At 38.5% G+C, this 25,694-nt stretch overlaps 1 protein-coding gene across 3 annotated transcripts in view; it reads left to right on the top strand.

Annotated features, from left to right (window-relative positions):
• The window catches only part of DTHD1 (death domain containing 1), a 71,750-nt gene that overhangs the window by 25,122 nt on the left and 20,934 nt on the right, over nt 1-25,694 (top strand). For all 3 annotated transcript variants that reach the window (XM_040486100.1, XM_040486111.1, XM_040486090.1), the window contains 2 exons: nt 1,037-1,326; nt 8,098-8,342. In XM_040486100.1, the coding sequence (XP_040342034.1) occupies nt 1,037-1,326; nt 8,098-8,342 (535 nt within the window). The remainder of the gene's footprint in view (nt 1-1,036; nt 1,327-8,097; nt 8,343-25,694) is intronic.

Genomic DNA, 25,694 nt, shown 5'->3' with positions numbered 1-25,694 from the left:
CAACAGAAATGTATTGTCTCATAGCTCTGGAGGCTCAAAGTCCAAGGTCAAGAAGTCAGCAAGATTCGTTCCTTCTGAGGACTGTGAGGGAAGGATCTGTTCCAGGCTTCTCTTCTTGGCTTGAAAGTGTCCTTTTCTATGTTCACATGACATTCTCCATGTATGCACATTTCTGTACCCAAAGTTCCCCTTTTTATGACACCAGTCATATTGGATTAGTGTATATCTAATGCCCTCGCATTAACTGGATTACACCTGTCAAGACCCCATGTTGAAATAAGGTCACATTCTGAGGTACTGGGGATTAGGCCTCCAACATTTGAATTTGGGTAGAGTGGACAAGACTCATCTCACAACAGGTCTATTCATAACGATTCTGACACCACAGTGACAGAGAAAATATTTTAATCTCTACTTAATTATGATATCTATTCTTTATCCTGTTGGTAGTAAATGAATTATCTTGATTATCTTTCTCTTCTATAGTTGGAAATTATAACCCTTGGTGATGCTAGTTAAAATACAATTTAAAATATGCTGCCATATTTAGAGCTGATCTGACCCTGGGGGATTTCTTTGTGAACATCTGTTTAGAACTTGGTTTGGTTTGAATCGTTTCCTGACTGCCAGGAGGTTCATTAAAGTCATTCAGGAATCTAACTAGTTGGTTATTAGAACGTTTGATTTTATTTTTTTTTAATTTTTAATTCTTCTAATGTTTACTTATTTTTGAGAGAGAGAGAGAGTGAGACAGAGCGCAAGCAGGGGAGGGGCAGAGAGAGATAGAGACAGATTCTGAAGCGGGCTACAGGCTCTGAGCTGTCAGCACAGAGCCTGATGCAGGACTCGAACCCACAAACTGCAAGATCGTGACCTGAGCCGAAGTCAGACACTTAACCGATTGAGTTACCCAGGGGCCCCGTGATGTTTTTTGTTTTTTAACGAAAGCTTGGATGATAGTGGGTGTTATTTGTTATCAGTGATATTTCTGAGACTGTATGTTTCCCTCACGTCATGCCTCTTTGCTCCCGTGCAGGTTTATTGTGCTACACCTTTCTTCTGTTGTGGAAAATAGCCTTTTGGTTTCTTTTGTGAAAGCTCTAGAAGAAGCTATGCTCAGCACCACTGCCTGTGTTGTGCTCTGTCACCAGAAAGACAATCCACATAAAGTAGTCATTCTAGTGGTTCCTTCTAAAGATTTAAACCAGGTGCTTCGGAACTTGCGCTTGGAATCGTTCAGTGGCCCTCCAGAGTCTTCACGCTGCTTCCAAGTCAAAGAAGGAGAACAAATTCTTTTAAGATTTACTGGAAATATATTTGCTTCAAGTAAGTACAAAGACACCTTTTTGTATGCTCTATGGGCTAGCAGCCACAAGCTTCTGGAGGCCTTCGTTAAACTTGTATCACCAAGGAAAACTTCAGAGAACTGAGGGGAGGCTTATGAAAAGTAGGGAAAGAAAAAGACTTATTTGCTTTTTGCTTCAATCTCTTTCTTCCCTTATTAGGGATGCATCTTCCCTTACAGGCTGGCTCTAGAAGGTGACGCTCTTCTAGAAACAGTCTTCTCCGTGAATACTCCTGAATCCAAGCGAGGATCATCTCTTTCATACACCCTTGCAATTGCCTCCTAAATGCTCCTCTGTCTCCACTAAGAGCCATGTGAAGTCTATTTCTACACAGGAACAATAGTGATCCTTTAAAAATATAAATCATGCCTTATTGCCCTCCCCCCACATTAAGCACTTGACAATTATCTCTTATTCTACTTAACATAATATCCAAACTCTTTCTTATGTCCTACAAAGAATCTAATCTGGAATCAGCAGACTGATCACGACTCCCAAGAGATGTGTATCTAGAACTATATTCCAGTATGATTGTCTTATTTATACCTCCACACATTTTATGTATTTAAAAGTCCACTCTGAGAAACAATTAATAGGTTTCACCAAACTCCAAAAGGGTTCATGGCACAACAGTGGCTAAGAACCTCTGAGCTAGATGACGTGCCTTGCTTACCTCTCATCCTCATATTTTTCTAGGGCTTTTTTTTTTTTCTTCCATTATAAATCATACCACAATGTGAAATTATTTTATTTATTTGTTTACTTACTCTTTGCTCATACACTTATGTTCTTCCCCGGAATGTAAATTCAGGAAGGTACTGGCTACGTCTTTCCTGCTGTGGATCCCTGAGCTTAGAAGAATGCCTGGCCCAGGAAAAGCTTTCAATAGGAATGTAGTGAATGAGTGAACCTATGGAAATACTAAGACCAACAAACAGGGTGAATGAATATGGGAGGTTGCAGGATAAGGTAGGAGAAATGAGGGAAGAGATCCAGAAAAGGAGATAAAAGAAAGAGAAGAGGAAGAAAAAAAGGAGAACACAGAGAGAAAACAGCTGTGTGAGAGAAGAAAGAAAAAGATTTTTGGAGAAGTTGCCATCCTCCCCCCCCCCCATTTTTTTTTTTTTTTTTAATTCAACTGCTTCTCTGTAACTTATTTCCTTGGGATGGAATAGAATCTAACAGGTATGTATGTAAAGGTGAAGTGTAGGGGAGAATTCAGGCTTGGGGTTTATGGGGATTTCTGGCCCAGGAATCTTGCAGTAGAGTTGACTTGAAGTAATATTCTCTGTTCACTTATAAATCGACACAGATCTCATTGATTTTTAATGCTGCCTATTTTCTCTCTGATTCTGGAAATTAATCCAAGCTCTGTTGGCTCTTTGTTGTCACAAAAATGATGCAGCTTGAAGCTGAGGCTGCCCTTTTTCTCTGTATCTCAGAAACGAGACCCAAAATGTCCCAACGTGAACTGTCTCTTCCACTTGCGCATGCGGAGCCCCAGCCGTCTGAGTCAGCTGGCAGGACTTAGTGAGAGAGTAACGAGGGTATCAGAAAAGGGAAAGAGAAGGGTGAAGAGATGAAGGAAGGAAAGTACTGGGCTTCTGAAGCAGAAACCACAGTGTCCACCCTGGAACAATCTCTCTAGGAGACAGTAAAAAACTGGAAGTGTCCCACCCAAACTAAAGATGCCAATGATTTTCCTGTAATATTTAGGACAGCAGCTGTGTTTACCTAGTGCCATAAACAGGAGTGAGTTGCTATGCTTCTCACAGGCAGTGGTACTGAGGGTAAGAGTTCTTGAGGTTAGCCAGCCTGTGTGCAAATTCCTCCATGTAAGGAATGGGGAAGAACTCATCTTCACTCAAGGGAAATGAATCCGGCACGATCCAGGTTTGTTTCTGCTTTGCCTTTCCTAGAGACCTATGCTCGGATCTGTGGCCTCACTGGATTTTTCTCCATCTAAGGGGAGCAAGATTCTCAGGAAAAAATTGACACCTCATCCTTTCATTAGAGTCTGGTGTGAATCTCAAAAAGGCATACAATCAGATAATGCCTGCCTGGAGGGTTCTCCACCCCACCCATCTACCCGGCCCACCTCTAGTTACCTCCTACTGTACTTTCATATCTCACCTTGACGATCATGTTTAGAAAAGTGTTCCCCATCTTTTCTGATTATGTCAGTTCTTATCTTACTCTTTTGTGGACATGACCATAGATAGAGTCTTTATTCATTTAATTGTTTGATGGATGTCAGTTTCTCTGACTACTGTCCCATGAGAACAGGTCTTGTCCTGTTAGTGGGCACCATTCAATTCCCAGCACCTAGTGTGGTACCTGACAGCTAGAAGTATTTGTTGGAAGAATGAAGACAAAAAATTGGGAGAGATTAAAATTATTTAAAATTTTAAAAGTATTAAAAATATTTAAAATTTTAATTAATGGATCCAGACATCTGCCCTTTGAGAAATGTTAAAAATTTTATATTTATTTATATAGAATACATATAATTCTTTTGAGTGAGGTCATGCACCATTTACTTTAATTCTACGAAAAACTAAGATAGGTGATCCCCTTGCTTTTTACATCAGCCTTTGGCATTCTTCTGAACATAAGCTAGAGTATGCCTTCATTCTCCAGGTTAGAGCTGTTGATTCAGACTTAAACTTTCCACTACACGTCACCTGAACCCCCCAGTGCTCACAGAATCCAGAGAATGCCGGGAAATAAACAGAAAATTTTATATAATGACACTCTAGCATGACCTGTAACATCTACTAATGCCCTACAAAGGTTTGTGTGTGTCAAAGTGGCCCTGAATGCCCTTTAGCCCAGAGAAGTGACTTTCCCAGAAATGTGTAGGATGTTGGGATAACCACCGTTTTATTCATTCAGTGAAAACTCCTTACCCTTGTGTGCATTATATTCTACTAGGGAGAGACAGAGAAGCAAATAAGTAAATAAAATGTGCAGTGTGGTGGGAGGAAAAGTGCCTTATAGAAGAATAAAGGAAGGGAAGGATATCAAGAGTCTCACAGAGAGTGGCAGAATTGCAATTTTCAATACACTCATGAAGGAAGCCATCTTTGAGAAAGTGACATTTGGACAGAGACTTGAAGAAGGTGAGAAAGGAAGCCATAATCCTATAGCAGGGGAGTCTGTCCCAGGCAGAGGGAGTACAAGTGCTACTTAGCAGCGGCAGACCTGTACCTGACATGTGTGAGGAACAGCAAGAAGGCTGAAATGGGTGGTAGACAGGGTGTAAGAGCACAGTTATAGGAGAGGAGATGAGTACTGATCATTCCTTGAAGGCAACGAGTTTGCCTTTTATTCTAAGTGAAATGGGCAGCCATCTTGTTAACAGAAGAGTCACATGATCTGAGTTAGATCATAGAATAGATTTTCAAACAGTTATAATCTCAGAGGCAAAGGAAGGATTGGGGAGACGAGTTAATGAGCAAGTTAATTAAGCAAGGAATGATGGTGGCTTAGGGGTAGAGGTGGTAGAGACGTGTTAGAATACAGAAATGCCCTGAACCAATGGTTCTTTTAGATTCATTTGGTTCCCCATTTTGCTACCGTTCACTTATCACTTACTCATCTGATGTTTCTAAGCAAAAGCATATATCTCTACATTTTTACTTTCTATGTCATCTTTGAAAAATATTCCAATTCCCCTCATTGAGAAGAAAAGATATCTCTATGAGGTATGCCTAGTAGCTCGTAAAATATAAATAAGTTTTGTATTTCTTCATATGACAAATATTTATTGAACAGCTACTGTTCCAAGTTCTTCTAGGAACTGTATACATAATATGCTGAGGAGAAAGAGGTTCTCAAAAGGTCAGCTAGGGTTGATTTCATAATTTTGGAATGCAGTAAATGGATTTTGTTTTTACTTCTCCTCTAAATATGCCAATGTGGGAGGAAAAAAAAAGTAGAATAGTGCAATTTCGGGGTGCCTGGGTGGCTTAGTCAGTTAAGTGTCCAACCCTTGATCTCTGCTCACGTCATGATCTCATGTTTTGTGAATTTGAGCCCCGTGTTGGGCTTCTCCACTGACAGCATGGATCCTGCTTGGGTTTCTGTCTATTTCTCTCTGCCCCTCACCTGCTATGCACTCTCTGTCTCTGTCTCTGTCTCAAAATAAATAAAGTTAAAAAAAAAAAAAGAATAGTGCAATTTCTTTGTGCTGCTTGTCCCCCCCTGCCCCCTGCCAGCTGTGACAGGGGTATTCAAAATATAGTGCTATGTCTTGGCAACAATGAAATTCCAACTTAAAAAAATGGAAGGTTTCTATTTATAACACTAAAATCATGCTATTTATTACTGTAAATCCTCAACTTTCATCTTCATTTCATATTTACATTACAGATCTTTAGTTTAAAAAATTAACTGGCAGTGAGAGGCAGATAAATTTAAGATCTAAATTGAATCAATGTAGCTCTGCTTCACCTTCAGTCTTTATATCCTGCATATAAATATTCTTCATGAATAATTGTGTACACGGCAGGGACTATCTTTCAAAGGACAGAAGGAGAGATTTATTAAGTTGTATTCTATTGGGACCAAAGTAGCAACTCCAGTAGCACGGAGAAGTTTGCCAGGTGTTACTCTAGTGATCTAAAAATTCTAATTTCTCTAATTTACTAGATGACATTTTGGTGACTTCAAAAATTTATCTTTTTTTTTTTTTTTTTTTTTTTTACCAGCAGGAAACATTCAAGAAGGCAAGCCATGGCTTGTCATTCCTTTCCTAGGACGTCCTAGGGATCATTCTGTCCAAGTAGCCAGGTTGTCTCTTAAATACAAACTTTTGCAGAGACATACTCTAGCACCTTTCCTAACCTGGAGTCATTCAAATTCTAGATTTAACTGTGTGCTTTAGAGATTCACCAAAATGACCTCTAGCAGTCCAACATGGAGAAAAATATTGGTGTCATCTACATCCCTTATTGAACTCTGATTTCATTGGGAAGGTTTTCTCAAAGTGGGAAAGCTTTTCACGAGAAAGAGCTCTGGGTCGTCAATGTTCAGGCTTCTAGGTGTAGGAGGAAGCTGCAACTTAGATATAAAAGCTTCACATTGATATATTTGAAAAAAATGTGTTTTTTGTTTTTTTGTCTTTACCATACAAATTCAAAAACAGTTGAAGGGTCCTGCTTCTTTCTTATCATTTGCTATTATTACTATCATTTGCTGAGCACTTAGTATGTGCTACGCCTTGTGCCCGTCATTTTATCCATGTTATTTCTTTTCGTTCTCAGAACAATCCCAGAAGGTAAGTTTTATTTCTCTTGGTTTAAAGATAAGAAAGTTAAGCTTCCAGTAAGTTCAGAGATGGGAAAGAACCAGATAAATATTACAGTGTAGATAAGTAGCTGGGGCTGGCCCCAGCTGGATCTGGATCTCAACATTTGAAACACTCTTATCTTGACTGCTACAATGTAGCTTACATTTAAATTTTGCTAAGGGTAATGCGACATGTCTTAGGGAAAATGGCATCGCTATTGGAATGGCAAGGTAAAACTGTCATGGTAAAACCGCATGAGTGAAAGGTTATCTTCACTAGAGCTCTTGTATTTTCAGTGAGCAGTTGAGAAGATATACCCTTATTTTGGGGAATTAATCAGGTTTCAATAAAAATTTCAGTAACATGAATCTAGTAGCTATTTCATTTTGAAGTTTAGCTAGAACACCTCTATTTTTCTTTCCATTTATTTATTTTTAGAGAGAGGGAGTGAGCGCAAGTGGTGGAGGGGCAGAGAGAGAGAGAGAGAGAGAGGGGAAGAGAGAGAACCCCAAGCAGGATCCTCACTGTCAGTGTGGACCCAATGCAGGGCTCGATCTCATGAACTTAAACCGTGAAATTATGACCTGAGCTGAAATCAAGACTTGGACTCTTAAGCCACTGAACCACTCAGGTGCCCCTAGAACATTTCTATTTCTGTGATCCTGGACATGTTTTGTATCTGCACCGTCCATAAGGTGCATATGTTGCTATGAAATAGACATCTGTTGCTATGAAATATTTGAAATGTGGCTAGAGTGACGGAGGAGTAAATTTCCAATTTATTTAATTTTAATATATTTCACCATTAATTTTAAAAGCCACATGCTGCTAGTGGCTACCACATATCTAGAATGCCTATTGTGAGGTCATGATAGGGTACAATATGCTATGAATAGTTAGAGGAGAGACAAAAGACAATTATTGAAAGATAAATGTAATTTTCTAACCATAGAAAGGACGGAATATTTTCAATACTTTTTTGTTAGAGTAAAATGGAATGGAAAGAGAAAATTAAAGATTATTAGGTCTAGAAGCAGCCGGAAACACCTGGTCCAATTACAGATAAGAAATCTTTGGGGTACCTGGGTGGCTCAGTCAGTTAAACATCCGACTCTTGATTTTGGCTCAGGTCATATCTCATAGGTTCTTGAGTTTCAGCCCCGTGTCGAGCTCTGCTGACAGCACAGAGCCTGCTTGGGATTCTCTGTCTCCCTCTCTCTCTCTGCCCCTTCCCCACTCAGGCTCTCTCTCAAAAATAAATAAACACATATAAAAAAAGAGAAGTCTTTTTAGTAATCTACAGTTTCAGTCTATTGCTGCTAATATTTTGGCAAGAGTCAGTGATACCAAAAAAGCTTAAATTGTATTAAAAATGGAATAATAGTTAGGATTTTAAAAATTTAAATAAGGCAAAGTGGTATATCTTAGTAGTAACAAATGCATTTCACTTCTTTTTAGGCAATGGAAAGGATTATGGAAAAGATTACAAGCTTATTTTTCATTTACAAAGAAAACCCAGGCTGGAACTCCAAATCAAAGAGGTGGATGAATTTGGAAACTATAGCTGCCCTCATTATAAGGGCACCATTGTAGTTTATAAAGTACCTAAAGAAAAGATAGTCCACAACTTGGATCAATCTCCTCTACTGGATGAAAACCTTTGTCAGTTGCCAATTTGCAAATTGCCATTGAAGTTGCCAAAGGTAAGTTATTTTACTTCTCTAATTACCATATTTTGTTAACTCTTCGTGATTCTCCACCACAATCTATACTTCAGGCACATGGATACGCAAGGTGAAAAGGAAAGGCAGGAATAAATTTGATAAGGAAGGAGTGGGTATATAATTTTAGAGTGGTGGAATACAGATCAGGATTTTCACTTCCTTTCATATCAACTTTCTTTAAAAAATTTTTTTTAACGTTTATTTATTTTTTGAGAGACAGAGAGAGACAGAGTACCAGCAGGGGAAGGGCAGAGAGAGAGGGAGACCCAGAATTCGAAGAAGGCTCCAGGCTCTGAGCTGTCAGTACAGAGCTTGATGTGGGACTGGACCCATGAACTGTGAGATCATGACCTGAGCCAAAGTTAGATGCTTAACTGACTGAGCCCCCCCAGCGCTCCAGGATCTACCCAGGTGCACCTCAACTTTCTAGTAGCAACAATTCAAGTTGATCCGGTCTTGACAACATGTTCCTAATGATTATAGAAATAATGTCATTCATTTTCTGTAACTGCATAAGAATAACTGGGAAAGAACTTATGAAAACACAGACTACATTTAACAACACAACACTTTTAGGAAATGTCATGTGGGGAATGGGAAAACAACATCAAAATATTTTCATCCAGGCTTATAAAATCCTGTACACTTGTTTTAAGAGTGAATTACTCTTACCTAAACTTCTTATTCTTTTCAGGAAAGTAGGATTGAATTTTTTCTCCTAATAGGTCAAACAAATAATCTTATTGCTGTATATACTATTTTCTTCTATGATCCAGGACTTAGTCCTTCCAAACTATATTCTTAATGAGAAATATAATTGAAAAATTCATTTTATCACTTCAAAGAGTAAACGTATTCTTTAAAGATGCTAAAATTATGTTTTCGTGTTTTTACTTTTTACATTATGAATAGTAGAAATGTTTGTCATGCCATTAGATATGGTACTAATTTTAAGTTAATCAGTTATTAATGAATTTGACAGATATTAATTGAACTTCTGAAATAGGGAATGTATTCTGCTAGGCATTATGAAAAATACAGAGATATAGAGGATAATATATGCCCTAAAACTGTGTTGTCCTAAACGATAGCCACTAACCATATGTGTCATGTGTGGGGCACTTGAAATATGGCTAGTCCAAATTGAACAGTACTGTAAGTATAAAGTACAGACCAGATTTCAAAGACTCGGTACAAAAAATATAAAATAACTCATTAATCATTTGTTTATGTTGATTTTATAGAAATTATAATATTTGGTTATGGAGTGAAACAAAATATATAATAATAAAATATAGATATAAATAATACAATAAAACATATTATTACTTACTCCATAAAGTTAATTTCACCCATTTAAAAAACATTTTTTTATGTGGCTAACTAGAACATTTCAAATTACTTGTCTGTGTGAAACCATATTTTTATGGCACAGTATTGCTCTAAATGATTTACAATCCAGCAAAGTGTGTAAAATCTGTACGGTTGACCCTTGAACAACTTCGAGGTTAAGGGCACCAACCCCTGCATAATCAAAAATCTGAGTATAACTTTGACTCTCCCAAAACTTAACTATTATTCGCCAATAGTTGATTAAAAGCCTTACTGATGACATAAACAGTTGATTGACCCATATTGTATATTACATGTTTAATATACTGTATTCTTACAATAATGAGAAAAGAACATCATTAAGAAAATCATAACGGATATATCCAAATACTATATTTTAGTAGGTGGGAAATCATAGCTCCCTCTTATATACAAATCAGCAGAAGTAGGTGCAGTTTAATATTTTTACCCTATTATCAACTTTTAAAATAAAACTGAGACAGAAGGGAGCCTGTTTAAGATTATCCAGATTGGAACGAATTTTGTGACTTGAATATACTAGAAAACAGGAGTTCGGCCCTCTAATGAGAGTTGTAAAGCGTAGTTGTGGGCCATGTCCCAGACTATTCAAATAATTTACTTTTCTGTTTAGAGTCATATCAGTGATTGAGACCAAAGTCTGGGAGGCGGGTGGGGCACGACGTGGGGGTGTGGGATTAAATAGCCAAGGTGCTATTTCAAACCTGACAACTTCATTCTGTTGTATATTTCTAGTTGTGTTAATCCTAAAGCTGCTGTAAGAATCTGTTTTCCATTTCATAGTAATTTTCACTCTTTCTAGATGTTATTTTCTCAGCATTTTTCAGAAATCTGCTCCTTGATAGAAAATTATCTTTCTGTAGATATAACTCGATTTTAACTTAATTTCACTAATATTCATGTTTGGAAGAAAAGTAAAATTGCTGTAAAGGACAAGTCAACTAGTATTTGTGGTTTAGACCTTTGTATCTTTATTTTATTATATCTTATTTTTTTCCCTTTGGCAAAAAAAGAAAATCATAAGGAAAATGCATTTGCAGTAATGTGATGTATTTAGAAATAAAGATCAGTGTATAAGTTGACCCAAGCATTTCAAACCTGTGTTCTTCAAGGGTCAGCTGTATATAAAATCACCTTGTAAGATAGTAAATGATTAGACTAATGGGAAAAACAGCGTACTAATAGTTGTTCAGAGGGGGAAAATAGCTTTTCCGGAAGCTGGTACTAATAGGAAATTCATGGTGGTTATGGCATGTTATCTGAGCTTTGTAAGTTGGTAGAAATTTAGCCGATGGAAACGAAGAAAAAATATGTTATGATGATGGAATGGAACGAGTTGGACTTCGGGTGGTAGGTGTAGCTTAGCATGAATTCATAATTCATGTAATAACCATTATAATAATTCATAATGTCCCAAAAGTCTTTCAAGTGCTTTACATGCCCTATATTACTAAATTCACAAATGAGGCTTTACCACTGTTCTCATTTTATAGGAAAGTGAGGCACAGAAATTTTAGTCAACTTGCCCCTGGTCCCGTAGCTAAGGAAGTGTCTGAGCTAGGATTCAAACCCACATCTGCTTCCCACATGTGCAACCACTGTCTGCTCTTGTCTCTTGAGCAGATAAAACTAGGATTTAGATAACTTCCAGGATATAAGATGGATTTTAGGACTTCCATGTTCACCCCTGAAGTTGTACAATAATTTTATGTGTATTATGCCTGAGTGTAAAGGTGTTATTAAAATTATTTAAAAACTGATATGGCATGAATTCTGGTCAGTCACATTGAAAGTAGCCATGTCAACAGAGGTGCTGGGTTATAGAGACATTAACTCTTTACTTGCTGGTTTGGGGGAGATTCTGGGGTTCCTGGGAGGCATTTGCAGGGTAGCAGAGTCTACTAGACCATTTATACTTAAAATTATATTTAAGAACAGTGTATCTATATAGGTGTGTACCCACCATCAGTTTTTCCTCTGTGCATTTTCACTTCCATCTTAGGGCCTTTGTACTTGTTCACTATGCTTAGGGCTGTCTTCCCTCAGTAGAGTAGCTGGTTCTTTATCATTCAGGTTCAGCTCATAAATCACCTCCTATAATTATCCCCCCCCATCTCCTTATCTAAAGCCACTCTTTAACCCATTAGCCCTTTAAAATTTACTTCATAACACTTACTGTTAATTGAAAGTAATAGAGTCATGTATTTGTTCGTGAACTTTCCATTTGCCTTTGCTCCTTGAGAAAGCAAGCTCCAAGAGTGAAAGACCTTGTCTCCTTGTTCTGGCTATACCGTCGGTGACTAGAACAGTGCCTGGCACATCATAGGAACTTTAAATATTTGTGACTGGATCAAAGAGGAAAGGTCTGTACCATTTGTTAGGTTCTAAAAATTAGAATTAAAATTAGATTTTAAGAACTACGGACTTAATACTCCAATTCTCTTGTCCAGTGGTTCACAGCCTCATTTATAAACACTTAGCTGGTGGGCCAAGGAGTTGATTTGGATCAACACGAAGATTTGGGAGCAGAGGAAGAGACGAAGGGGACACTGGGGGCCTTCTCCAGGTAGCTCCACTTAACACATTACCTCCTAAGGTCACTATGTTGTTCAGCTGCTATAGGGAGATCGGTGGGAGACAAATAAGGAGGCTTAGAATTTTCTGGCAGGAGGTGGTGAAGGCCTCACTGTGATAGTGGCAAACAATGGAAAGAAAGCCCCTTATGTAAGAGAGGACAGACTTGAAGTCCAAAATGTGATACAAATTCAGCTCTCAGTTTTTGGTATTTTCTCTGATTTCATGAATCAACTGGCCAAATTAGCCAAGCCATACAATTTAGGGTTTTATATGCATTTTGCTCAGTAAAAGTCTGTGTGAGTGATTGTCCAAGTCTTTTGCACAAGTTCTTCCTCTGCCTTGATTCTGCTTGCCTGAACAAATCCTAGTGGTCATCCTTTACAGCTCTGTTGAGGTGTGACTTCTCCCAGGAAGCCTTCCTTGATTTCCCCTTTCATATCGACTTTGATGTGCTTGGTTTCCACAACACCTGTACTTCCCCTACTGCTGCAGTTACCATATTGTATTATCATCACTTGTTTCTCAGTAGATATATATTTCTCGGTCTTTTTGTTTGTTTTTGCCCTCCTAAAGAGTCTCTCTAGACATCTTTTCCTCTAATCAACCCTCCCCACTAAATTTTAATATCACAGATACAGAGTATGCATATTTGCATTTTATAAACTAAAAGTGTAAAACATTTTCATCTTGCCCAAGAGCTAATTTTCTTTCAATTTGCATTGCCAGTGTCAGGCATACAGTACATGCTTGATAAATATTTGTGAATAACTAGAGGGATGAGACGATTTCTTCAAATCTTAAGACTGCCCAGTTTTGACACTGTGAATCTTGAAACTGTATGGACATTTAAAAAAGATGTTTATTTATTTATTTTGAGAGAGGGAAAGAGAGCAGGAGAGGGGCAGAGGGAGAGGTAGAGAGAGAGAATCCCAAGTAGACTCCATGCTCAGTGAGAGCCTGTTGCTGGGCTTGATTGCACAACCTCAAGATCACGACCTGAGTCGAAATCAAGAGTCTGGCCCTCAACAGACTGAGCCACCCAGGCGTCCCTGGCTTGCTTAAACATAGTACATTTTACTCCACTGATCTTCATATATGAATCTACTGCTTATAGCCTTTGGTCCTTCCTTTTTCTTCCAGATGAGTTTGTATAGGGCTATCCAGATTCACCCTTTTGGTCATTTTACATGCTTAAATCTTTACTAGAAGTTTCTTGGGTTCAGAAAAACATCTGTGGCTATACAAGCTTTTCTCTCTTTTCAAAGTAATATACCCAAATGGGAATTGAAACCAGACCTTTAGTCTGTGAGGACAGATTTCTTCCAAAAAGTTCATAATTAAAAAAAAAAAAAAAAATTGACCTCAGCTTCACAGTAGTAGAATATCCTCTTTTTCAGGAAATGAAAATATCCCTATTATATGGAGCTTGGCATTAATGAACACTACATTATGCACACATTTGTACATGTAGCATAAATTACATGAAGGCATTTGTCAAAATTAAAAGTGCTTTTCACACAGAAGATAAGCAGTAACTATTTAGATGTATGTATATAAACATACACATTCACATACACATAATTATAATCTGTGATCTTAATGTACTGCCTGATTCCCAAAGATGTGAAAACATAGGACCCATTACTTCATGCTTGTGAAGGACTCTGTCTCATCCTTTAGCCTCCAAATTCCATTCATGCATATATTAATTCATTCAACAAACACTTTTGTATCCCATGGACCAGACATACAACAGTGTTCCTTGAGGTACGGTCTCTTCCTCTTACCTCTCCACAGATTATTGTCAACCCAGAGGGCAGAATGAGCCTCTAAACCATCAGTCAGATCATTTTCTGACTTTGCTCCAAACCTTGCAAAGGCTCCTGGTTTCACTCAGAGTAAAAGACTGTGTCTGAACTTGACTCCCGTTGATGCTAAGACCTTCTCTCCCCCACTCTTCACTTGTTCAACTCTCGCCACAACACCCTCTTGATGTTCTTGGAACTTGCCACACATGCTTCTGCCTCAGGTCCTTATGTTCGTGGTTCCCTGGCCTGGAATGTCCTTCCATCCATCAGATACCTACGTGGCCAACACCCTCACCTCCTTCAGTTCTTCGATCAAATTTCACCTTCTCTCTGAGACTTACTCTGATTCTATTTCTTATTGCAATGTACTCCTACCCACACAAACCAACAATCCTGGTCCTCTTTAACTTGCTCTGTAGTTTTGCTTTCCTCTAAAGCATCGATACCTCCTAACATTTATTTCCTTGTTGATTATGTTTATCATAGGAACACCATTACTTCACCACTAGAATGTGAGCTTCTTGAGGGCAAGGACCTTTGTCTGTTGTCCATTGCCACACCACAGGGCCCTAGAATAGTGCCTGGCATAGGTTAGGTGCTCAGATACATTGGTTGAATTAACTTTCAAATAGAGCTTGTATTTTCAATACGCAAAGTGCGAAGAGCAAAGTGAGAAGTGCCGAGAAGGAAAATGAATTAGCATCAGAGGGTTGGCAGAATTTGTAATGTATGCTTACAGATGTGATAGCCAGCACAGGCTTCACTGTGGACCCCTTCTGGGCTGAAGAGTAACAGTGACAGGAAGCTCATCTGCCTGCGTGGCCAAGAGAGCACCATGGTGAGGGAAACAACATGTTCCCAGACTGCCATGGGCACGAGACTTTAACCAAGGACTCTGTGGCAAATGCTCATGGGAGGAGCAGAGAGAGGTGATTAGGTTTGAGAGATAAAGAGGATCTTCATGATAATTCCATTTCAATCTAATCTTCTGAAAATGGTCACATAATCAATACATGTGAAAATGTATGAAGGAAAAGAGTAAGGATTGGTCTCTACGTCTTTCCTAAGTTGTGCTTCAAACTTTCTTCTTTTACAAAATATTCAAGGAAACTCAGTTCACACCACGTCTATGTGTGCTTTGTCAGAAACAGGGCAATTTCAAAAAACTGTCAAAGATTCTTTTTTAGGTGGAAGGAAGTGGTGTGTGCGTATGTACTTCTGAAATCACGTCACAAAGGTAACTGTGCCATTTGGTTATTTGTGCTAGGTTGAGTTGTGACTGACTTTCATTCTTGTTTGTCTGCTGGGAGGCTTTGCTTTGAAGGAGAGGGGGGCTCTGGGTCTGGTGGCTGTTTTCTGTGGGAGGCTGTCAGGGCCGTAGTTTTCTAGTCATATCTACCCTACATATTTACGTAAGCCATCTGTTGACCCAAGTTTTGCCTAGTCTGAACTTCCTCTTTTAAAAAAAAAAAAAAACTGAACTCATAACATGTGATTTCTAGTAAATAATTATACTGCTTCAACACTTGCTTTCTCACCACATGAAGTAACTTGCGTTGTCAAAGAGAGGAAGCAGGCAGAGGTAGGTGCACCATTTACCTCATTAGAAGTGATATACTTCACCTTCTCACCACTTCGGATTGCCATCTCCCTGTCCTTTCAGGAATGACATGTTTTTCAGTGATTTTTTTCTAGGCATATGAGACACTAAGAGACTATCTCAACTACAAAACTGTGAAGACCCCAAGCTATTGAACATCTTTACACTCACAGCCTCTTCATTTCTACTTAGGCTTTTAGTTGTAATAATTTACAAAGTTGGATTAAGGCTCAAGAATGGAATGGGACTTAATAGTCCATTGCCAGCTATGAATAAAGCAGATTTTTTTTAAAGTTTGTTTATTTTGAGAGAGAGAGAGAGCTGTATGAGTGGGGAAAAGAAGAGAGAGAGGGAGAGAGAGAATTCCAAGCAGGCTCTGCACTGTCAGCACAGAGCCCGGTGTGGGACTCAAATTCATGAACCATGAAATCGTAACATGAGCAGAAATCAAGAGTCAGACACTTAACTGACTGAGCCACCCAGGAGCCCTGAAGAAAGCAGATTTTAAAAGGTGTCTGCTTTTAAAATAAAACTGTGCAAGAGGAATCAGAGTTTGTTGGCTTTTGCATGTGAGTGTTTGGGGGGGGTGGTGTAGTGGAGCGGAGACATTGTAAACCTAATGGTGACTTTGGAATTTTCTGTAACTTAGTTTCATGCTTTCTATATTATAGTTAATTATAATAACATTTACGTTGCTTTATGCACCACCCCTGTCAATTATGGAAAGAAGTCATTAAAATCTTGGTAAGGAGAGATATCACGTCAATTTCCTTTTTTAACCTGTGAAACGTTTACAAAGCCCTGTCTCTCTTTCCGGTGTTGTAATTCTGGCTCTCCTTGGCTCTTTGCTGACATGCCCTCTGTGACTGCAGTCTTACCTTCCTCTGAGCCATCAGAATGGCCTTCAAAGACAGTCTTGACTATGCCACTGAAAAATCTAGTTTATGTTGTACATGAGATGTTTGAGGGTGAAAATGATCAAAACTGGTTTAGTTAGAAACAGGATCCTTTTCTGGAAGCAGCTTTGCCCACCAACTTAATCAGAAGAGCACCTTTCCCTTCTCTTGCCCTTCTCCTTCCTATTCATCTACCCCTTCCCTTTTCTTTGTCCTCTTCCCTCTCCTCCTCTTCTCCCTTACTCTTCTCTATCTTCCCCTTTCTCTTTATCTGTCCATCTTGACCCTTCCTCCTCATTCTTCCTCCTTCATGGTCTGTTCATACAAGGGAAGGTTTTCTGTGCTCAGCAGGCAGTATAATTAAACCAGGAATTGTGCCCTACAATTCTTGTGCCCAAGAATTGTTTTATAAAGCAAACTCATATATTCTTGTCTCTCTGGGAAAATTTAACAAAAAAAGTAATTGACGTGTTTGCACTTATTCTCCTAAAATAATGTTTACTAAGTAAAAGATGATGTTCATTAATTCAAACAATTTCTAGCTCATGAACTCCAACCATAATGTTTTTGTGTAGAAATGTCAGTCAACATTTCAAATAATAATTGAATACCAACTATATATGAGATACTATGTAGGGCCTAAAAGATAATAGTAATATTGGTCAAAGTCCTAGCGTTAGGAAATTACAGTCCAGTTCAGGAAATAAAACACAAACACTTTAAACATTATAAAACAATGCAAGAGATAGATAATAATAGAATACAACAATCTAGTAATATCACAGGACTGGTGATTAACTGCAAATGAATGGTGGAGATGTTAAGTGCCAGGACATTTCAGAGAAGGGAGTGATTTCTGTGGCCGAGGTAACCTGAGACACTTCACAGAGCAAGACAGATGTAGAGAATGTTTAGGTCCTGGAAAGGACAGAGAAAAAAGCAGCAAGTTCCATACAAGAAGGATAGCTTGAGCTGAAACTTTGAAGTGGCAAAGCAGATGATGTGTTTTATGAAAGGACAATGTGTAGATCTGTGTGGTTTGAGTAGAAGATTTGGAAAAATCACATTGGAAATAAATTGGGGAAAGATTATGGAGGGCTTTGAATGCCTTGATAAGTCAATCAAATGTCTCCGTGAAATTTTTACACAATTTGTCAAAATTTGTCGAAAGAATATGTTTGGTTTCATGATACAAAGGACATGTGTGAAGTAGAGATTCAAACCAGAAATCCTTAGCGTATAAGCAAACAAAAATATCCCTTGGCCACTGAGGATGGAGAAGTAGGTATCTTATTAATTGATAACTAAGCTAATCTTTTATCCTATAAATAATTGGAAAATGTTAACCAGGAGGGTGACATGATCAAATTTCATTAGCGTATCATTGTGCCAGGGTATAAGAACAACTATGGAAGAGATGAGTTTAGCAACAGTAAAATAAAGGGCTAACGAAATAGTCCATGGAAGAGATGGCCTGATATTAAGACCATGGTGGTAAGGGTGGCAGGCAGAGAACAGAGTCAGAGAGCAATTTAGGATTTGGGACCAACTGGACTTGGTGGTAGAGTGAATTTGTGTGGGGATTGGGAGGTAGCAGGACATTAGGAGCCAGAGAAAGTTGTGTGGGGGGGTGCTTCCTAGGGTGCCTCCTAGGACACCAGTTTGAGTGATGGTCCTGTGATACAACATAGAGTTTCACTGACTTTAGTTTGGAATTGCGTTCAAACTTGCATTTCATTTCCGTTCCCCCTAATATTGCCCTAAACAATAGATGGTTGTTACTTCCTTTTTGAAGGCTTACCACCAGCTCCCTTTACTGCCCTACATCACACCCTGGCAGGGTGGTTTTCTCAAAGATAAATGTAGTTTTATCAGTCTTATACATAGCATATAAAGCCCTTCACAAACCACCACAACTTACCCTTCAACCCCTTCATATTACATTTACTCAAGTGACATTTTTTGCTCCAATGCCACTTAAAGTCTCATTTCTTTTACACATTATGGTCTTAACTACCTCAGAGGCTCTTCCCACAGCTGCCCTTGGGACAGCACTGACTCCACACTTAGCTCTACGATCATCTCTTTAGAAGAGCACAATTAGGTAGTGGGCCTCCTCAGGGCTGGAGGCATAACTCGCTTAATTTTGTAAACCCATCTGGTATGCATTCAATAATGTTTTTGTCGAACTATTTAACGAATAAGTGAACGCATTTATTAAATAAATGAATGCTGGGGAAATTGATAAGAAAAATGAAGGAGCCTTAACAGCTGACAAAAGCTTTACCTGTTTCCTTTCCCAGCTAACAGTTAACATTTAGCAAAAGCCTGTCATGCCCTCAAAGGAATGACTAATATGGGGATTTTACAGCTGTGGTCAGACCTGGAAGATGTTTGTGGCTATCCAGGCCTTTCCCGGTAACATTCGTATCACTCTTTCTGGTAGAAAGTCTACTCCTATCTATAAGCCAAAGCCAAAAAAAAAAAAAAAAAAAAAGAAAAAGAAAAAGAAAGAAAGAAAGAAAGAACAGAAAAGAAAAGAAAAGAAAAAGAGAAAAAGCAAAACAAAAAATCATCAGGAAGTTAGAAAACAAATTCGAAATTGGATTCTAGAATCTTGAAATCAGAACACACTAGAGAAAAATAATGCTCAGAGTTGAACAGGCACTTTGACAGGTCTTGAGGATTGACCAAAACTCTCTGGGATTGTAATTTAAAAGTGGAATAATAGAGAGAGGAGGTAGAACTTCATAAAAGTGTTAACAGTGCTATGTATCTTTGACTTGTTCAGCTGCTTTTAAAATGAATAGTGTCTCCCACGTAGCTGCATTTATAGATCAAAGGCATCTGCTTTTGCCAGAATTGCTTGGAATAGTGGGCAAAGTTTTAAGCATATTAAGAGTAGTTACCATTTACCCAGTGTTTGCTATGTTCCAGGCATATTTGAAGTGCTCTGTATATTTTGTGTCACTGAAACCTCACTGTGGTTAGGGTACAGGTACCGCTTTGCCTATTGGTAGATACAAAAAATGAACATGGAAACATTAATTTCTAAATTATATTTATCCATTCCAGACTGATTTTGACAACTTTTCTTTATTGACTCAATGTATATACTGAATATATCTTCTGAATTATCCAGAACCTTTCTCAGCCTATCTGTAGCCATCTCTGAAAGCCTCTTCCTTCTATCTGTCCAAGATCCTTAAATCAGTTGGGGTTTCCTGAATTGGTCTTTCTGGTGATCAGGGTCCTGAAGCTGTCTCCTTTTGTGACTGACTCCTTCAAAGGCTGAGAGATATTTAATCTCTTCCTCCTGACAAAGCCACAATCAAATTAAAGCCTTAAAAAGAGCCATTTTCCAAGGAGCAATTAAAAAAAAAATAATGAAAATAAAACATAAGCTTGGCAGCAAGCAAAATATGCACGGTTTTAAGACTAAGAAAGACCTGAGCTTAAACAAAGGTACGGATTCAGGTTTCTTCTGGGATTGCTAGTGGTCTGATTTCATTTTGAAGAAGCTTAATTTCTAGATTTATCTCTAAGTTAGACCACTCTTGGTCAGCTCTTCTTGTTCTGATTTCGGTTCTTTCTCTTTCTCTCTTTCACTTTAATCTTACTTCTCTGTGGGTTTATGCTGGTCTTCAGATTTCTCTACATAAAGGCACTTCCTTTTATTGTGTGGGCCAAGCACTCTGCCTAAGCTTTCAGGAAGTTCTACACTGACTGTGCTGTTACAACAATATCACGATGAAAACAGCAAGAGGATATGTATTGGCTGATATTGGTGTCTTTTAATTTATTTATTTTAAAAGCCTGTGTAGAGAATATTTTGAGGGTATCTGAGTTATAAGTCATCATCAAAAAGCAAGGGGCGGGGATTTTCAAAAGCACACAAAAATAGAGAAAATAATAATGAATTTACATCGACCCATCATCTTCTGCCATTCTTGTTTCCTCTAATATCCCTGGGTTTTTTTGTTTTTTGTTTTTTGGTTTTTTGTTTGGATATTTTAAAGCAAATCACAGATACTATGTCACTTTACTTGTAAATAACTCTCTCTGTTTCCTAAGAGGTAAGGACTTAAAAAAATACCACAATACCATTGCTACCCCCAACAATATTAGCAATTCTTACTTGATTTTCTCTTTTTATAATTTTCTCTTTTTATAGTTAATTTGTTCAAAAACAAGGTTCAAGAAATGTCCACACATTGCATTTGTCTGTGTCTCGGCCACAATTGGTTGAATTTTCAGCGTAGCTCGTGTGCTTGATTTCAAGCTACCCTCCCAGCATACTTTGCGGGTAGGAACCATCGTCTCTGTCTCAGAGAGTGTAGTAAGCGAATTTCAATGACTTGCCTCAACTTGCACGACCTCACAGGGCCAGAGGCTGTGTCAGGACCCACTTCAAAGTCATTCCTGTTTCATGTAGTCCCATGTCCCTTTTCCCCTGAGCAAGCCAGATCCTTGCTTGCATTACATCTGCCACTTTTATTACGATGTCATGCTGCCTCTCATACCCTCTGCCCCTTCAGGGTGTTTGGCAATTCCAGACTTTTCAAAGAGCCAGACTGGCTGTACCTTTTGTTGAAACTAAGTTTTGGAATAGAGCAGCCATAGACTACGATGGTGGTTTCCTTTGCTATTTGGAATTTTTCAGAAGCAGATTTTCTCTGTCAACTTGGTGTTAAATGCGCAGTCACTTCTGAACAGCTCAAAAAGGTCTTCTGTTTAACTCACGTGGTGACATCAGTTCACAGAACCTCCTTTCCAGAGCAGAGATCATCACTGTCCTTTTAATATGATGAAGGCTCCAGCTTTCTCTGGCTTAGGTCATGAGTTCACATTCCTTGCTTTTTGTTGATGATTTATAACTCAGATACCCTCCAAATATCCTCTACAGTTTTAAAAGAACAAAAATACGTTACATATATGTTTATAGCAAAAGATGGTTCCTAGCAAATAAAAGGGAGTGTTCAGTTATACTGCTTTTTTCTACATTTTGGAATTGCAAGAACTTTTCTTTTTGAAGGACGATAACATACCAGCTTTAAATAAAATGGATTCACATGGTGAGGGAGTTATTCTCTTTCTAATCCTTTCCCTGATCTTCTGAGTAGATCTCAGGTTAGTGTTAGCATATTTTCACATCTCTCTAACACAAAATCTCCCCTGTTAACAAGCAGAGAATAATTCTTAGGCTCAGAAATCTTGGCTGGCAACAGAATTCAACAATATTGTTTAATTGTATTTATTTTTAAGATTTTCATGTGGTCATTTAAGTGAAATGTTTTTTCCACTTATGATTCAAATATGGGTTCCTTTTAAAACTGTATTTTGTAGGTTGGGTGCTTCGGTGGCTCAGTTAGTTAAGTGTCCAACTTCAGCTCAGGTCATGATCTCGCCGTTTGTGGGTTCAAGCCCCACAGTGGGCTCTGTGATGACAGCTCAGAGCCTGGAGCCTGCTTTGGATTCTGTGTCTCCCTCTCTCTCTGCCCCTTCTCTGCTTATACTTGCTCGCTCTCTCTCTCTCAAAAATAAGTAAATAAACATTTAAAAAAAACTGTATTTTGTAGGTTAAAAGCAGTACTTCTAAAGAAAAAAATTAAGTAATGACAGCTATTATTTTGAGCACGTATTATATACAATGTCCTGCTTTAAGTTACCTGATAGAACCCAGTGTTTTCAGGGTGCCTGCCTGGCTCAGTCAGTAGAGTGTATGATTCTTCATCTTGGGGTTGTGAGTTTCAGCCCCATGATGACTGTAGAGATTACTTAAAATAAAGAAAAAAAAGAATTCAATGTTTCTGTCAATGACACTACGAAGCAGGTCCTATTATCATGTGGTAAGTGAGGAAAGCGAGGCACGAAGGAATACTTTCAGATCACAAGTTTAATAAGTAGTAGGGTTAGGAGCTGAGCAGAGCTCTTTCCCTTCACCTAATACTGGTTCCCAGTCCGGAGCAGTAAAGTGGATATATGTAAATGGTGAGTGTAACACAAGAAGTACTAGAATCGTTCAGAGAACATCTTGCCTTACAACCTTCATGTTCCATACATGTTTTAACTTACAGGTTAAAAATAAATGACCTGTATTCTTACAAATGTTATTTTACGTATGATATCCATCTCTTAGTGTGTACATTTTTGGTCAAACTATTTTACCTCTCTACACCTCAGTTTTCTCATTGTAAAGTACCTCATTGTAGTTGTACCTAACAACTACCTCACAAGGTTATGGATATAGTAGACTATACCAAGGTCATATGATATACTTTAAATGGCTGCGGTAATTACCGGTACATGATAAATAGCACAAAATAGTAGCTGATATCATTATCTGGAGGCAATATTATTTACTGTTTGGGTTAGGGCTTTAGACAGACCCAGGTTTTAAGACCATGTTACCTCAGAGAAGTGACATCTGTGAAATGGGGATGACAGTTATTCAAACTCTTGTCATGCGTTTGGAATGAAATGATAATAGTTACCTGTTTAGCCCAATTCCTCTTACATTGCTTTGGATCTCTAGCATTCCTTTTCGGTTCTTTCTCAGAAATTCCATCTCTCTGCTTATATTCCCCATCTGTTCTTACATGCTGTTCACTTTTTCCATTAGAGCCCTTAGCACATTACTCCAGGTTTTCTAAACTTTTTGGCTTGATAATTCTAACATCCTTGACGTATCTGGGTCTGGCTCTGACACTTTTGTTTCCTCAATTTGTGGTTTTGCCTTTTAGTAGATCTTATCATTTTTACTTGATAAGTGATCCTGATGTACTGGGTAAAAGGAACTACTTTAAATAGGCCTTGAGTAATGTGATAGTAAGTGTGGGGTAGGGGAGCCGTTCAATAGTCTTATGATGAGGTCTCAGTGTTCAATGAGCCTGTACCTCTGTCTATGAACTTCACATGTGCCTCTTAACCCACTTCCTAACTTCCCCAGCCTGTAGAACAGGATGGCTACAGGGCGTTGGAGTTGAGTAGTTCCCTTCCCCCATGGAAAGTGTTAGAGGGACCAGGGAGGCAAACCATAAGAGACTCCAAAATACAGAGAACAAACTGAGGGGTGCTGGAGGGGTGTTGGGTGGAGGGATGGGCTAAATGCGTGATGGGCATTAAGGAGGGTCTTGTTGGGATGGGTGCTGGATGTTATATGTAATGATGAATCACTAAATTCTACTCCTGAAATGAAACTAAATAAAGAAATTAAAATTAAAATTAAAACAATAAACAGTTAAAATAAAAAAAAAAGAAAGTTAGAGGGACCTAGATTTGGGTATTTCCCTTCTCTAGGGTCAGTTAGGCTCTAATAAAACCCCAGCAGATCAGGCTCTGGTTATACAGTTTCTACTAAGGATAGACATTGTTAAGAAGAACAGAACTCTCTGGTATGTTTCAAGGCGGTTCATTTCCCCCTATCCCTGCTGGAAGTAAGGGGGATTTTTCTTAGCTTTCACTATGAGAACCTGGCTGAGCTCCTGGAGGTAAAATTCACAAAAGTGTGTCAGTCTCCCTTGACTGGGTCCCTGTGAAGTTTTTAACTCTTAAATTTGTTCACATTAAGCCTCCAGCAATTTGTCAAGTATAGTTCAGGCTTCCTTACCTGGCACTGATCTAGTGGCAGTTTCTACTGATGGGTTTTCCTCTGGTAAGTTGTAACATTCTGTACTCAGCTGTCAGTCTCCTCATGTATGGGGACAGAGGTTCGTCCTGTCACCTCACTTGTCTGATGGATCTAAAAAGAGTTGTTGACTTTTTAGTTTGTTCAGCAGTTTTTATGTGTTAGGACAGAGTGGCAACTTCCAGCTTCTTACATGACTGATTGGAAACTGGAAGTTTAGCCCAGTTCTTTACACGAGTACACCCTTGCTCAACCCTGGTATTAGCTCCGATTTGATTTGTAATAATGTTGGACCCATAACTGCGGCACAAAGTTTTTTGCTAACGTTAATCTTTTGTACCAGATTACTTCTTTGATCGATATTCTAAGTTATTTACAAAGCAAAGCCATTAAGAACTTTATAGAAGTTGTACATTATAAAGGTTGAGAATATACAGTTTACTATTATGATGCAATAGAGGAACTCAAGTTAAGCAAATGACAGTAATTACTTAGTTGCAGAGACCTCTATGCAAGATAAATACAGAGTAAGAGTAGGCAGTGAAAACCAGTACTTAGTTATATTATCCTAAAGGCTTCTGATAAAATCTGTGCTAAAGATACACACAAACATTCTAATTATATATACTTCCTTGATCTATTAGTATTCACATACTTTCACTTGCGTATCTTCTAACTACAAAATAAATGACCAATTTACCAGAAACGTCTGCAATATGTGTATGGGGGTGGGAAGGGTGTGGAGGTTAAGGCTGGATGGAGGAGTTGTTGCCACAAGATGTCATGATAATTAACCAGCGAAAGTCTCTTTATGCAAAAGTGTCTTAGAGTAAATAAAAAAATAATATCAGCATGGCATTTTTGTTTGTTTGTCATATTTCACTGACTCACATTGATCTGCGGTGCTCGGTGGCATCCACATGAGATGGAGCTTCAAATGTCAGAAAGTTTTCACATTACTTTACATAAGAACTCGTTGTACCATAGGGACCCTCTCCCCACCCTCCAAACTAGCAGACAGGTAGAAATTAAAGAGAAAATCTCTACCTCTTATTATTTCTATATCTTCCCAATAGCAATGGTATTATTGTGGGTGCCCTACCATTGGCACCCCAATTTAAATAGGATACAATTTAAAATAGGATATTGCTATAGGATTCAAAGATACCGTCATATTATGTCACAGTTTCCACCTAGCACTTCAAAATATGTGTGAAATAATGGGAAGGATCCATAGTTGTTCTGACTACCCCCCTTTTTAAAATTTCACATTAGGTTTTGTGGATTATTGTGGTGATCCCTGTAGGAATTTCCCCCCAGTGTCCTTACTGAATGAACTTCCTAATTTGATGCAAGTTTGTCCTAGGCTGGGAAGTGGGTGCACAGTGGTGACTTAAGTTATCAAACAAATCAGTCCTAAAGCCAATCCAACATGGCAGTTGTTTGCTCTGC

This window comes from Herpailurus yagouaroundi, unplaced genomic scaffold (assembly GCF_014898765.1).
Source record: "Herpailurus yagouaroundi ecotype Mexico unplaced genomic scaffold, PumYag 28, whole genome shotgun sequence".
NCBI lineage: Eukaryota > Metazoa > Chordata > Mammalia > Carnivora > Felidae > Herpailurus > Herpailurus yagouaroundi.
The sequence above is the reverse complement of the archived record's forward strand: the minus strand, read 5'-3'. Positions and strand labels throughout refer to the sequence as shown.